The 13816-nt window shown below is 44.5% G+C and overlaps 2 protein-coding genes across 3 annotated transcripts; both read right to left on the bottom strand.

Moving 5' to 3' along the window:
• Positions 1 to 780: 780 nt before the first annotated feature.
• LOC146186368 (uncharacterized) lies at positions 781 to 2803 on the bottom strand. 2 transcript variants are annotated; one of them, XM_084607142.1, is made up of 3 exons: positions 2647 to 2803; positions 1554 to 1922; positions 781 to 884 (listed from the first exon to the last, which is right to left on the bottom strand). In XM_084607142.1, exons 1-2 carry the CDS (start codon positions 2656 to 2658, stop codon positions 1587 to 1589), a joined length of 348 nt encoding a protein of 115 aa, XP_084463268.1. In that variant the 5' UTR covers positions 2659 to 2803; the 3' UTR covers positions 781 to 884; positions 1554 to 1586. The 2 variants fall into 2 exon arrangements, with proteins under 2 accessions (XP_084463268.1, XP_084463267.1); XM_084607141.1 differs by having other exon boundaries at positions 1558 to 1922; positions 2647 to 2802.
• A 5439-nt stretch (positions 2804 to 8242) lies between these two features.
• LOC146186367 (uncharacterized) lies at positions 8243 to 11552 on the bottom strand. The gene is made up of 3 exons (XM_084607144.1): positions 11427 to 11552; positions 8719 to 9041; positions 8243 to 8339 (listed from the first exon to the last, which is right to left on the bottom strand). The coding sequence occupies exons 1-2, from the start codon at positions 11436 to 11438 to the stop codon at positions 8721 to 8723; spliced, it is 333 nt and encodes a 110-aa protein (XP_084463270.1). The 5' UTR covers positions 11439 to 11552; the 3' UTR covers positions 8243 to 8339; positions 8719 to 8720.
• Positions 11553 to 13816: the final 2264 nt, after the last annotated feature.

The following is a 13816-nucleotide window of genomic DNA, read 5'->3' as shown; positions in this document are numbered from 1 at the left end:
TGTAATGTTTTTCATTCTTAATAGGCGCAAAAGGAGCCGTGAACAGAGACAGGAGGTGACGGTACGACATCGGTTACACTGTGCAACCATCTTCACCATAACCATTTCCTGCCTTCAGTGAGCATATGTGATCTTTAGCTTGTGTTCAGAGTTTCCTCTCAGCAACAATCGCCGTTTAACTCGCTGACAGACAACGAGTGAGGAGAAAGAAGTTGCGGGCCCTACCTATGAGAGAATGAAATTACGCTGCTACGACACTGTTAGCTAGTACTCCAGTTTGTGAAGTCCGGGTTTGTAAATGTATTGCTAATTTCTGCCGAGAGCTGTAAAGCTTTAGGGACATTAGTTCAGCAGAAACACATCGTTCATTTCAATCGGAAAGTGTCTACTGAAATGACTCGTTATGATGAATTATGTCGGTGTGTGCAAGATGTGTGCTTAGAAGGCATTCGTCGCTCTACTTCACTCAGCGTACTTCTGATGTGAAGAAGCCTACCTGTGAGCAATGTTTTTTGTATGAAAAAAAAATGAAAACACGACTAGCTGATGTACTGTGGAGCTTTTGACTACCCTATATATATATATATATATATATATATATATATATATATATATATATATATATATTCACATACTCTCTTGGACTTCCTATTGAGGTCAGAATGCCCGAAGCACACCCAGTGGATTTACAAAGCATACTGACCAAGCTTCTCATACCTGGTAGTGCGCCAGCCAACTGTAAAAGCGAAAACTTTCGCCTCTCAAAAGAGCAGTGCTCGGTTTATTGTGGTTTTTGTAAATTTATTTCTGTTCCTTAGTCGAATTAAATAAACCAGTGGTTGTTCCCATGGTGATGGACTTGATAGTTTCTTCTGAACGGGCCTCTGGAAGACAGGTAGGAAGAAAGAGAGTTATTGAACTCGGCAAAAAGCAATTGTGAAACGTAAGGTCTCGTATATGAGCGGGAAAGTCACTCAGGAACCCACTCGACCCGGAACGAAATTATAAATTTCAGATGCTCTATTACATGAAAATGCATCACTGTTGGATTGGAGCTGAGCTACTATGTAGATACGATGTTTAAACGGCAAACATTTGTTACAATCGGTACACGTCTATATATGACTACAATTATACTTGTTAAATTTGGTGTGCAGGTCGCCCTTTGTGACTGTCCGTGTTTTCGGTTTCCTACGAGGTAATATTTATTAGTCAAACGCGGCTTGAAAATTGTGCAGTAATACAGAATTTACTTCCACACAGTTTAGTCCGAAATAAAACGTACGGCAACTTGACAGGCAAGAGCAACAAGCCCATCCTTCTGGTAGTGCTTGATGTCTATGAAGAACTTTCCCCGCAAAGATGGAAGAATGGCACTAACTTGCAAGAAAGTAAGAACTGTGCAGTTTAATATGGTAAAATAGGTGTAAATGCCTTTACGTTTACATACATTCCACACTTCTTTTTTTTTAACTTAACGACACGCATTAAATGGAAGTATTTACTGATTCAAGTTTCAAAGAGCAAGACGCAATCCTTGTCAAAGCACGTACTCACAAATTTATAAATCCTAGTAGGGCACTCGCTCAACCGTAGAAGCCTCCGAGGTGGCCGCCGTAATGGCCTCCGTAGGTGCCGGCGTAAGAGCCAGCGTAGGTACCGCCGTAGCTGCCGCCGTAGTGGCCGCCGATACCTCCAATGCCGTGGCCAATGCCAACACCGTGGCCGAGGCCGCCGCCGTAGCCGAAGCCGCCGAGGCCGAGACCACCGCCGTAGCCAAGACCGCCACCTAGGCCACCGCCGTAGCCACCGCCGAGGCCGCCGCCGTAGCCAAGACCGCCACCGAGGCCGCCACCGAGGCCGCCACCGAAACCACCAGCGGCAGCAACAGCGAAGACAACAGCGAGAACAGCGAGGCACAGCTGCATTGTTTAAAGTAGAAGAGAGGGAGAAAAATAGGCGCATACAGTTGCTTTTTCTAGAACAAGGGCAGCTCTGGATATTGAGCTTACAAGCTGTATTCGCAATGCACGTAACAATGTCCCTACTTGGAATATAGAGCGAATATAATTAGTGCATAGACAACAGCCTCTATACGTTACAATCGTGGCTGTTTGGCAAAAGGGAGTGTCAGTCTAAACCGTAGATTTATCCGTCTGATATCCGACTCGATAGTGAACAGGATGCAAATGGTGTTAGTGTCTAGCGTTTGCAGCCAACGGCACTCAACTAATTGTGCATTGCATTGGCTCTGTAGACCCGGCTGTTGAATTGGAACTCAACTGCTTAAATCGAGTTAACGGACCGTAAGGCGCCGCACTTTACGTTCTTTGAATTACCGTGCGCGTTTCTTCGATGTTTTACAATAGAATTGGCCTTTACGCTGATTTTACATTTATGACACACAAGAAAATGAGCCTGTCAAGCAAGAAATTACTCAGCTGATTGCATGGATGCAAAGCATATTTAATCTAATGAGACAAAACGCTCCATCCTAAAAGTAAAACATGATATCTACATTCTAACTGAATACGCGGTTACATCTGGCGCTGTGCGCACAACCAGACAACCCATGGGTACACCGCGAGAGCTCAAATCCGGTAATCCGACGGTTTCGCGAGGGGAGGCAGGAAGTAGGACGCTCACCACGGCCTTCATGGTTGGTACGGTGGTCTTCGTTCGCAACGGAGCGATCAAGTGCCCTTTGTCCCTGCAGCGGAGCCTTATATATTCCTCGCCGTCTCGTAAGTAGTCACTCACAGTGAACACCCTTTCCCAGTCAAAGCAGGCTTCCCTGAACACGCACTGTTCTACCAAACTGCACCACGTCCGTGACCTTGGCGCGGTTGCCCAATTGTCGGGCACCACATCGGCAGTACCCTGCATAAGAAATGCGAAGAAGACCGGAATATTTATTTGCTTTTAGTGCGAGTCTTTTTGCATTCTGTTCGCACGTATATTCGTGCCTAGATGCGGTGGGAAAGGAACGGTTCTGAGCTCTTGTTTCTTTCTTGTTGCTTATTACTTCTTAAACATTTGTTTCTGTAACCTCTCATTTTTATCATTCAGGATTTAGCTGACATGCGTGTTGGAAAGGATACGTTATGCATTTTAAGACGGTGATATGAATGTTGCAGTGTACTTTTTTCCAGTACAGAAGGCAAAATGCTTTCCTGCAACGTTTGATTGATGTGCACACGACGTGCCTTTGAGTGCATGCGCAATAATGAGCCACGACATCTGGGTGAAAACAAGCTTGATGAGGACGTTGTCAGCTATACTCAAAGCATGCGTCGTCTTTTCTTGGCTTTCTTCTCAACGGATGTTTGCTAGCTGCTTACCCAGTCCAGAGAGCCCAGACCGGGCATATCCTAATAGTGGCTTGACTTCTGTACGTATCAATACCTACTGTGAAAGAAAAACTTGTCATTCATTACAATCTCTTCTTGCGGATGTGCTGTGTATTCACTTGTTTTTTTTTTTTTTGTAAAACTTAATATATATTGTGGAGGGCGTATTCGATATAATAATCTGTGACATTTTTTTTTCATTAATCACTAATATTTAATCGATAGTTTATTTTGGGACATTAAACCTGTGGACGTAACATAAGAGGAAAGCTCAAACGAACTCCGGGCAACTTAAGAAAAAATGTCACAGTGAGCGATTGTTTAGCTTAACCTGCTCGACCTGTCACTTGTAGTGTTTCACACAGTGTGATCCAGAACATCGTGACTCAATCTACCTACATCTGAGATCGTGATCTTGAGACATTGCTTGCGCAATCGTTACGGGTACGTCCAACGCGCTCGTATGTGAATCTCAGTGTTGAAGGTGGTCTTTATACATGACATCTTCAGCTGCACGTACTATTAGAGCCGATGTACTGTCGTCTTACGCTTAAGATGAAAATAATGACGCCCCCTGTGGGGTATATTGGCCACAAATATAGCAGCTAAAATCTAGTTCTTAAATATAGCGAGTAATAGTGGAGGTAAATGAGAAAAAGTATTGAATATTTAAATTGCAGTCAGTTAGTTTCTGCGAAACAGTTGAGTATAATAATGAGGAGAAAAACCGAACATTTGGATAAATTTTTGAATAAGAATGAATAAAGTAACTTTTTATCACGAGCTTATCTACGCATAATTCCTGAAACCGCGGCTGCATTTGCCGATTCATAAAATTTCAGCTTTTCTTAGCATAAGGAGGACGACATCCGCGTACAAACACACGAGTGCAATGTGTGCCGCAATTTTAGGAACACCTACCTTCTAAGCAAAATGTAGCTCAAAGCCTTGTGCTGAAACGTCGTATCTTTTTTCTTCTACTGATGCTTTATTATTGGCCCGTAAGGGATGCGCTCACTATATTTGTGACACTTTTTATACCAAAAAGAGAACACTAAGTTAGCTTTATTTCTTCAGAGAAAGGGTAGTTTATGATATGATGGTCAATATATTCGCAGGCATATATATATATATATATATATATATATATATATATATATATATATATATATATATATATATATATATATATAAATGCGAATCCGCTCACCAAGTCATTGCTTTCCTTCACGCTTCATTAAGGATATTCAGTTTTAATGTCCATACCATTTCGTCTGCTGCAAAATGCATTATAAATAAACAGGCCTTGGCTCGAGACTAAGTGTTCGCTACTTATTCGTATCGTGATTCATGGTAAGACGTTTTTCTTTTATGGTATACGCGACAAAATTTGCTGACGCACTCAGACTTCTACCACTTGACAAGTGACTCCAGTCTCTTTCTCTTTCTCTCTCTCTTTCTTTATTGTCCCTATCTGCCATTGTATAATTCAGATTCTTGCGGCCAAGGAAACTCAACAAGAAAAAGTTGCAGTTGCTTAGCTCTGTTAAGCCAGGATGTACCAGAGAAAGCTATTGTTTGGCTTGGTTGCTGGTTATCCGATATGTCAGGCTGCACTGATTAAGCAGTGGAGACACTGTGGAGATTTTCGGCGTGCGTAAAGTACATGTTTATTCAATGGCAGGATTTATAGACACGAAGAGCTATCGGTGGTCTTTAAAGTAGTTAGCTGCCGTCTCAATTTCGGGTGACAGCATCCAGACGTAATGGTCTCTCTTTGGTACGCAAGATCAACAACGGTTCCCCATTGAGTTGTCTGAACGTGAGCATCTGATGTCAGATTATAATAGAACTTCACCTTTATACACTCGCTGGGCATCGACTTCGTCTTGGTGTGCCATTAGACAGTCTTCCTCTCCTTGTAGTTCGGCAGCGGCTTGGCGTCTTTGCCAATCAGGGACATGGCGCCGCCGCTTAGCGAGATGTTCTTCCCGATCTTCAAGCTTCTCCGACGTTCGCTTAGCCTTCCTTGCATAATGTTGCACATTCGTACATTGTCGAATGGTCTCGTGCCATGTGATGACCTCGATCCGTCGACGCTTCTTCGCGTAGCCTCCGCTGATGCCGTTCCAGTATACGTGCGCTAGCTGTCCGCCTCTGCATCCATTGCGCGTCTATCTAGCGAGTGCACGTGCCGAGGCGTATATATCAGCTGCGTTGTAGGCAGATGATCACGCGGAGCGTGACCTTCACGATCACAGTGATCACACATGATTATCTCGATGAAGACGGTGATGAGCACAACGGAGCGTGACGGCACGCGCAGGCGCCGCGAGCACACCGGCGCTGATCGGCGCAACTGGTTATCGTGTTAAAAGCGCATGCGCAGTTATGGCTCTGGCTGGGCACCGCGAAATGCGTTTCTGCTAGCCTAGTGTAGCTTTTGCTACAATAAAAAGCATGGAGGTTTATTCAAACTCGGCCTTTAAGATATGCGCCACAGCTCTATTGGCTTCCGTATGTAGCTCTGCTTACGTATCGTCACTCTCCTGGGTGCACTTTGCCACTTGCTTGGTCAGTACTATATTTATTTGTGCCACTATTATACCAGACATACTCAATTATAAGTCGTAAGATAGCACACCACAAGAAATGCTGTCTAAATATAGACATAAATTCTCCTCACAACCTAGCCGTACGAATGTGCCTGTGTGGTCTAGCACCAGCGTGTGTATGCCGCCATCCAAGGGAACTCAAGGTCTGGATTTAGATTACGCTATCTCACCTCAATGGTAAACCCGGAGATAGCAGCGCCTGCCAATTCGGCTACATGATATTGTCTGGTGATATCGGAGAGCTCAACGACCTGTTATTGCATGGTGATGTCACCTGGTAACTACCACCTGCAAGAGCCATTCCCGTGATTTTTTGCTAGCAACGCTGCGCCAAAGTTTCTCCAGAATGAAAATATCAGATTGTTTCAGAACCTTTCTATGCTCTACTACTCTCGATGCACGCCATTCTGTTGTGATTTCTATTTTCTACAATCGGCTGAGGCTTAAAATATTTAAAATCTTTGCTGCAAAGCATTGTTCTTCCTAAAGTGTGCGGTCTGGCCATCGGAGTCCGCGGAAATCGTTCAGGGAAAACTAGGGCAACGCAGTGGGCAGTCGTGAAGAAATCAGTTTTTGTACCGCACGCGTAAAAAAATAGAAACCACTTGACATGGTGTCACATAGCAGAACATGAACTGCTAAGGTTATTACAAACAATATTGGGACAAATGGCCGTTCGTTTTCTGTTAATTATTCCGAATTCTGGAAAATGCTACCACATTGCACCACACTGCCGCAATCAGAGCCCGTTGCCGAGCAAATCGCGTGGCCAGACTAATCAACTGATATTGACCAAAATCAGGTCCCCGCTCTGTAAGTATTTTATTTTTTAGATATCTCTGAAAAGAAATATTCTGCTTCGAACATTTGTTCAATGAACACAGTTTAAAGGAAAACCATCTACTGTGAAGGTAAACTCAGGAAACTATTAAGATAAGGATCAGGACGTGCTGCACAGCTGCTTTGTTAGCTCGACTGTTGTCCTGCTTCGCAGTAGTTCTTAGCTGATTTGCGAATTTATTAGATTGTTGATCAGTTATTAGAAAGCCAATCTTTCCGATTTTCTCTATAGACAAAAACCTCTTTCTCTGTGTAGATGTCTTTCTGCAGGCTCCAAAATTTAAGCAAGGTTTTCCAACGGCTTTTTTTGGCTTCCTGTGTGATGAAAATTTATTAAGTCAAATAACAATGAAACATTGGATACAATCTACTCATCAGTGGTACAGAAAAAAAAAATGGTGTGTCAAGTTCCCGGCACCTGACTTTTAAAGCAGCACTGCACCATATACACTGCACTGCTTTCTTCTCTACATATCAATGAAGAAGACTTGTGCGTCTTATAAAAAAAAAAAAAAAACGAAAAAAAAAGGGCGTCGTGTTCTTTCTCGTTGGTTCGGCAAGGTAAGCCTGTCAAACGCACATTTTAAATGTCAATTGTCACGAGCGTAGTTAAGCGGTTGCTGCGTAAGAAAGTATTTTGCGTTGAGCAGTGTGGGTTGTGCATCTTGATAACTGTTCCTATGAACGCATATTTTCTGAGCAGAATACCGGCTTCCGCTCGGTGACGGCACTCACAACGTGCTGCAAACGCAGGGGCTCGTATAATTTCTTTTTTTCTGTGATTTAAATGAGAACAGCGAAACTGGGGCCGGCAGCTCACGACTAGGAAGACAAAGTTCATTAGGCCCCAACGAATGCTATGATGCAGCCCCTCGCTTGCAGAACCGAACTGTACATCTCCAGCTGCCCTTAAGGTCGTCGTACGACTTTAGTTGTCTGTCAGTTTAAGTTTCAGCAACGACAATCGTATACACCTTTTGCTCAAAAATGCAAAGCGGTCATTAATCCTAGCACACTTACGAATGTATTTCCCACCTCTTCCTTTCCCTCTTTTACAATAAGATAGTCTTCAACTCTTAAACTTGCTTAAAGTTCTATGCACACTAGAATTGATGTTTAATAATCTTTGTCCCTACTTTTTTTCCTTCTTTTACTTGCGCCGTATCCTTCCTGCCGATTTTAGGTTCTGGTAATCGTCAGGAACCCCTCTGTTTTGAAATGACTTACCACTTACAGTGCACCTATTGTCATTAAAAGCTTCTATTTGTATCACTGTGGGGTTGGTTTGATGTATGAAAGTTCAAGCAGGAACAACAGACAATGTTACTGTTATTGCTGAATATTCAGATCGACAGACGGAGTTTTCTGTGAGCATAATGTGCTCATTTTCTCAGAGCTATGTGGTCTTTATCAGAAAGTCAGACAGACCAAGCAAAATATGATACTGAATAGTATTAGTTTATTTGCAGCTAATTACATGTTTTGTACAGCGTGACAGTTTTCTGCCTGTGTGGTCCTCAGTCGCAAGTTTACTCTGGAATAAAGTAAGCGAAACAAAGCGCTGGTCAGTAAACGTAGCCAGGCAACTTTTGGCAGTGATATGAGAACTACGTGTCAATCTCAAACTTTCGGAAAGGTCATTTTTCTTTATTGCTTTCTATGCGAACGAGCCTTATTAAAAATTGTTTGCTTTTTCTGGACGCTAGCCAGATAATTTGTCTCCGCATGATTAGCTTTGGCATTTTTATGGTTTCGTATATTTATCTAATCACGTACTTACTATGAAAAAAGGCATGCATAGTGAGTTGCACCGGAGTATTAGCAGACTGCAATATTCCTGCTGTTGGGCCATGTGCTTGTTTTCGAGCTGCAAAAGCGTGTGGGACAGTAAGTAGTATGGAGCGAGCACAAACCCTTAGCCCAGGAAGCCGTGGCCACCAAGGTGACCGCCGTGGACACCTCCGTAAGATCCGCCGTAGGTACCGGCGTAGGAGCCCCCGTAGGAACCACCGTATGCACCACCGTAGCCGGCACCACCAAGACCGATGCCTCCAAGACCGCCTCCAAGACCGCCTCCAAGACCACCTCCAAGACCGCCTCTAAGGCCAGCCCCGTATCCGAGACCGTGGCCACCATAGCCTCCCAAGCCGCCACCGATGCCATGTCCATATCCTCCGCCGAAACCACCAGCCGCGACCATGGAGACGGCAAGGCAGAATACGGCAGTGACAACCAGCTGCGAGAATACAACCAGTTTGTGAAGGAGCATTTGCGACAGAAAATCCTGGTTTCGACTTTCAAATGTGCAAACATCCGCCACTTAGCTATTAATGTGTCTTACTTTACTATCGATTTGTGCTATACTTTCCATCTCGTAATCAGTGAAGTTTGCCGTTAAGGTATTACATAATGAAATATATATATACATCGTGCCTAGCACTAACTTGTCTGCCGTAAGGGTGCCATTTAAAGGAGGAGTAGAAGCTGTGTTGTATTCCGACACACCACGAAGGTCCCATTCACTTTCGGGAATCGTCACTCCTACTAACACGACCTCTCGCTGCATAAATTTATGGGAACTAGAAGGCGACGTATATATAGAGTTCTGAGTCGGAGTTCACGCAGAGCTTTACAATCTCTCCCCCCACAAAGCTCTTCAAAAGCACATCCAGGCTTCTCAGCTTCAAATCCCAGCTCATCGCACTTTCCCGTGAAGTCTGTGTTCACGATTAGCGAGCAAACGTCGGGACAATCACTGAGCAGAAAACCCATCATATATTGCATCCAAGTGGTATCGATCCCGATAATCACTCACTCAGCCCTGACAACCGGTCGTCGCGCTTTCAAAGCAAAGGCGCTGCAGCGAATCTATGGCACCGAAAATGACATCATATACAGGGCACTGCCGTCCACGTGCAGCACCAGATGACTGCAGTGAGGGCTGTCAAGTACATACTAAGAATGGTGGCTATGCAATGTCACTAGTAAATGTCAATGTCAATGACACCTGCACTGCATACGCTAAAGAAGCTCCCATTGCTCTGGCAGACACCACATGTAAGGGTATGTTTAATCACCCTCTCTGACTACCCTGACAGCACGCTAACTCCATTGGCTCTGAGAACATTTACCAACCAGGAACCAGATTATGACTAGCAGCTTCCCGGTATCGCTCAAGAGGAAAGTATACAACAGTTGCATCTTACCTGTACTCACCTACGGGGCTCAAACGTGGAGGCTAATCAAGAGAGTTCTACTTAAGTTGAGGACAACCCAGAGGGCTATGGAACGAAAAATGGTAAGGGTAACATTAAGAGATAGGAAGCGTGCAAAGTGAGTCAGAGCAATACCTCAAGTTACCGATATTCTAGTGGAAATTAAGAAGAAGAAATGGGCATGGGCAGGACATGTAGTGCGAAGAGAGACACTGACGGTGGCTTAGGGTAACAAACTGGATTCCAAGAGAAGGAAAGCGTAGCAGGGGGCGGCAGAAAGTTAGGTGGGCGGATGAGGTTAAGAACTTCGCGGGGGTCAAGTGGATGCAGCTAGCACAGAACCGGGTTAAGTGGAGAAATATGGGAGAGGCCTTCGCCCTGCAGTGGGTATAATCAGGTTGATGATGATGATGATTAACCACTACCACAAGCTAAGCTTGACTGGAGACCTCGCCGTGAGTGCATACATCAAACCGGTAAGTACAGAGCATAGCCAGAGCCTGTGTACGCAGGATGCTACATGTAGCAGACCGAACCGTTTTCCCAAGATCGCAGCCCATCCCGAATTAGTATTCTGACTCCTCGCCAATCATCGAAGAGAGAGACTACATATTTCCCCTCCACATAAGAGCTTGACGCAGTTAAAGGCCACAACCCGATGCCAAGTTCAATCCCACTGACACACACCTCGCATTACAACACCGTTTATATACCACACAGTACCAATGGTCGGAGCTCCTCTCCTTATATCAGGTAACGCGGTCTTGCTAAGATCCCCCAAACTTTCCGCTCATTCTCTCCCCCTCATCGGAAATGTGGGGTGTAGCACCGCACAGCCCACATCAGAATGCCCAACGTCGCTCAGTGTAGCAAGACAAGTCAACGACGCTCAAGACTGACTCCCAGCACTAATACGGTCCGCTTCCGTCTTCATAAAATATTTGTTTCTCCAATAAAGGTTTTCGCCAACAACATCACCTTCCTAGTTGGCAAACATGTTTTTCCAAGACAAGATTTATCAAAACCTATGTGAGGGACATAACGTTTCTACCATTAGAGAACAGGCAAGCGCATGCGTGCACACTGCTGTTTGTCGCTTAAAAAAATGGCATCTTTTTTTTAGAAAGGCGTCTAACATAGGTATAGGTGTCTAGAAACTAGCAACTGTCTGAGTGTGCTAAGTTTTGTCATGACGCTCGCAGTAATGTAGGACTAAAACAAAGCACAATTCTTCAGGGCCAATCATTCTAAAATATTACTGGACTAGCTTGCTGCTGTTGACCGCCTTGGTATCTATCTAGTGGTGCAGAAATTCTAGATGCTCAGTGACTACGCTGTCCAGTTCAAGTCCCTGCCGTATACTATGCAGGTCCCTGAATGTAACACTGAGGTGCCAACAGACTCACCAGAGTCCTCATGGTAGGCGTATGGCTCCTGTTCGCGCTGAAGAGAAGTGTGATTTTAAGGCTCCAAGTATCAGCTTTTATACTCCAGTTAGATTAAACTACGTGCTGTATTAGCATATAAACCTGCAACCAGTCTCTACCCACGATTCTCCTTTAGTTTAGTTTTCCTCGAGTCCACTCGTCGTACCACTGGCTGATTACTCGCAACTAAGAACCTGTTTTTTTCTTCGTTGTTTTTTTTTTACCCTTCTGCTTTTCATCCGTCTAACGGCACGTACAAACCATTCAGTACTTTTTGTCTTGTTTGCCTTCATGACGAACCGTGGAATTCACCGTTGCATGTCAGTGGAATCGGAGCTGCTTTTTATTTATCATTGCCAGGGGCGTAGCCAGGAGTGTGTTTCGTTGTCAGACTACCTCCCGAAATTTTCAGAACGCTGCATCCCCCACTCCCAGTCTCCTATCGGCCTCCCGCCCGTTCACCTTCTTTTTTTTTATTTTTGACCAGCGGCGCATATAACTTTTCGATAAATATTTCTTGCTACGCCACTGTTTGCGACACATGATGGGTAAAGATGAGGAAATTAATTTTCTTATGTCCGTGCATAATCAAGGGTTCCCCCTCATGATAGTTTGTAAATGCCTCATAAACACCCGTATTTGTTCGTATTCATTTTTAGTTAGTGATGTGGAGCGGCGACGATGTTCGCACTTGGTTTTTTATTGCTTCTCATACTCATAAATTAATATAATGTGAAACACCGGAGCCCCTTGTGAAGGAATTCTGTGTGGCGAATCTGTAAATAAATCTTTTATCTTCCTATAGAGCTCGCCTCTTGGGCGTTTTCTCTGCCGCTAAGAAACGTTCTTTAATTGCAATGTTTTTGAATGAAAAAGACCTTGAATTGGTTTGGAGTCATAGGTTCAAAGTGAACAACACTAATTTCAGCATCACCGTCTGATCTTCAGCGCAAAAGGCGACAGCAATAGCGGCAGCATGCGCTTGAACAGCCTTTTCTGCGTTTTGGGAGTTGCTGTTTTTCAGAATCAGCATTTAAGGAAACTTCACCGCAGCGGCAACCGCAAAACCAAAGCCAGAGCAAGATGGCTATACCGATAAACCTCTTCCGACTACCTACCTGCCGGCCACTGCTGGATAACAGGACATCACCAGCTGCACTATAAATGCCACGCCTACTTCTGAAGGGCTGCTTCAAAGCAACCCACATCGCCCTATGATCTTAAGTGGGAAAAGAGTTAGCCATAAAGTGCGCTTAAACAGTCCTTAGATGCAAGAACTGACTGAACAAGGCCGAGACGAGAGGTTGCGCTCGATCTGTGTTGGATCAAGTGTTGTGAATTGTTGAAATAAACTCCTTGTATGCTGATGTTACAAAGTGGGGTCGGGTGTCATCAGGGAATTCTAGAAGAGTCGAGCAAGGTGCCTCCCTAACTACCATCATCGTCGAAGCGCGCTTCTGGAATGCGTGTATAATGAAGCGCGATACCCCCAGGTCGTGCACATACATCGTACATTGTGGTTAAAGCGGGGCATTATATTTATGTCTGGTGGTGTTTCACATAATGTGGTATTTACGACTGTATGCTGATGAGTAGATGTGGGATAATACAGGCAAACTTTAAAGGATTCATGATGAAGACACAAAGTGCATGTACGCGAGGGAGGACCAGCAAGAGGAACAGCGAAACGGGAGCAAGTAACGCTACTGTGTGACATAACCTTGAAACCAGAGCTCAGCTGTTCCTTCAATCCTTCGCGCGAAATGTATTTGGGCCGCTGATCCGAAAAGCCTTTGGCGTCGGCGTACTCTGGTTTCATAAGAAGCTGTAAAGGACAAGTTAAAAGCGGAATAGCGAAAACATGTGACCACCAAAACTCCTAGAGTGATACGTCTTCTCCAAAACAGATAGCGCCTTCATTTTCGAGACCGCTTCAAATGCTAGTCAAAACACGGGCCGGAAAAATCATTAGCGCCTTGTGTGGAGCGCATGTGACGTATGTAGGGTTGGTTGATGGACAGTGGTAGTTAGTAGAGTGCTTGCTTGATTGATTAAGGCAGTCATTGATGATTAGCGAATGAAATCTGCGGGGGTGTAGACCATTTGAGAGTAGTCACTGATGATTAGTTTGGTGATGTGTCGCTAATGACGTGTGATGGAGTTTGATGACGTGTCATGGAACCTGTGGTCGGTACCAGTGCGGCAACGTACGTTGCACCAGATGCATGTAATATCATGGGGACTTCGTGTGAGAGTCTCTTCTTGAAAAGACTGTTCTCAGCGACCAGGGAGACTTCGTAACACGGATGCCGAATAAGCGGAGAAGAATGTTCGATATGAGGCAGATATGCGGTAAAAGCGAAGGCGGT

Source organism: Amblyomma maculatum, chromosome 6, assembly GCF_055883805.1.
Source record: "Amblyomma maculatum isolate TAMU_Amacu chromosome 6, ASM5588380v1, whole genome shotgun sequence".
Classification (NCBI taxonomy): domain Eukaryota; kingdom Metazoa; phylum Arthropoda; class Arachnida; order Ixodida; family Ixodidae; genus Amblyomma; species Amblyomma maculatum.
This window is presented reverse-complemented; position numbering and strand designations above follow the sequence as displayed.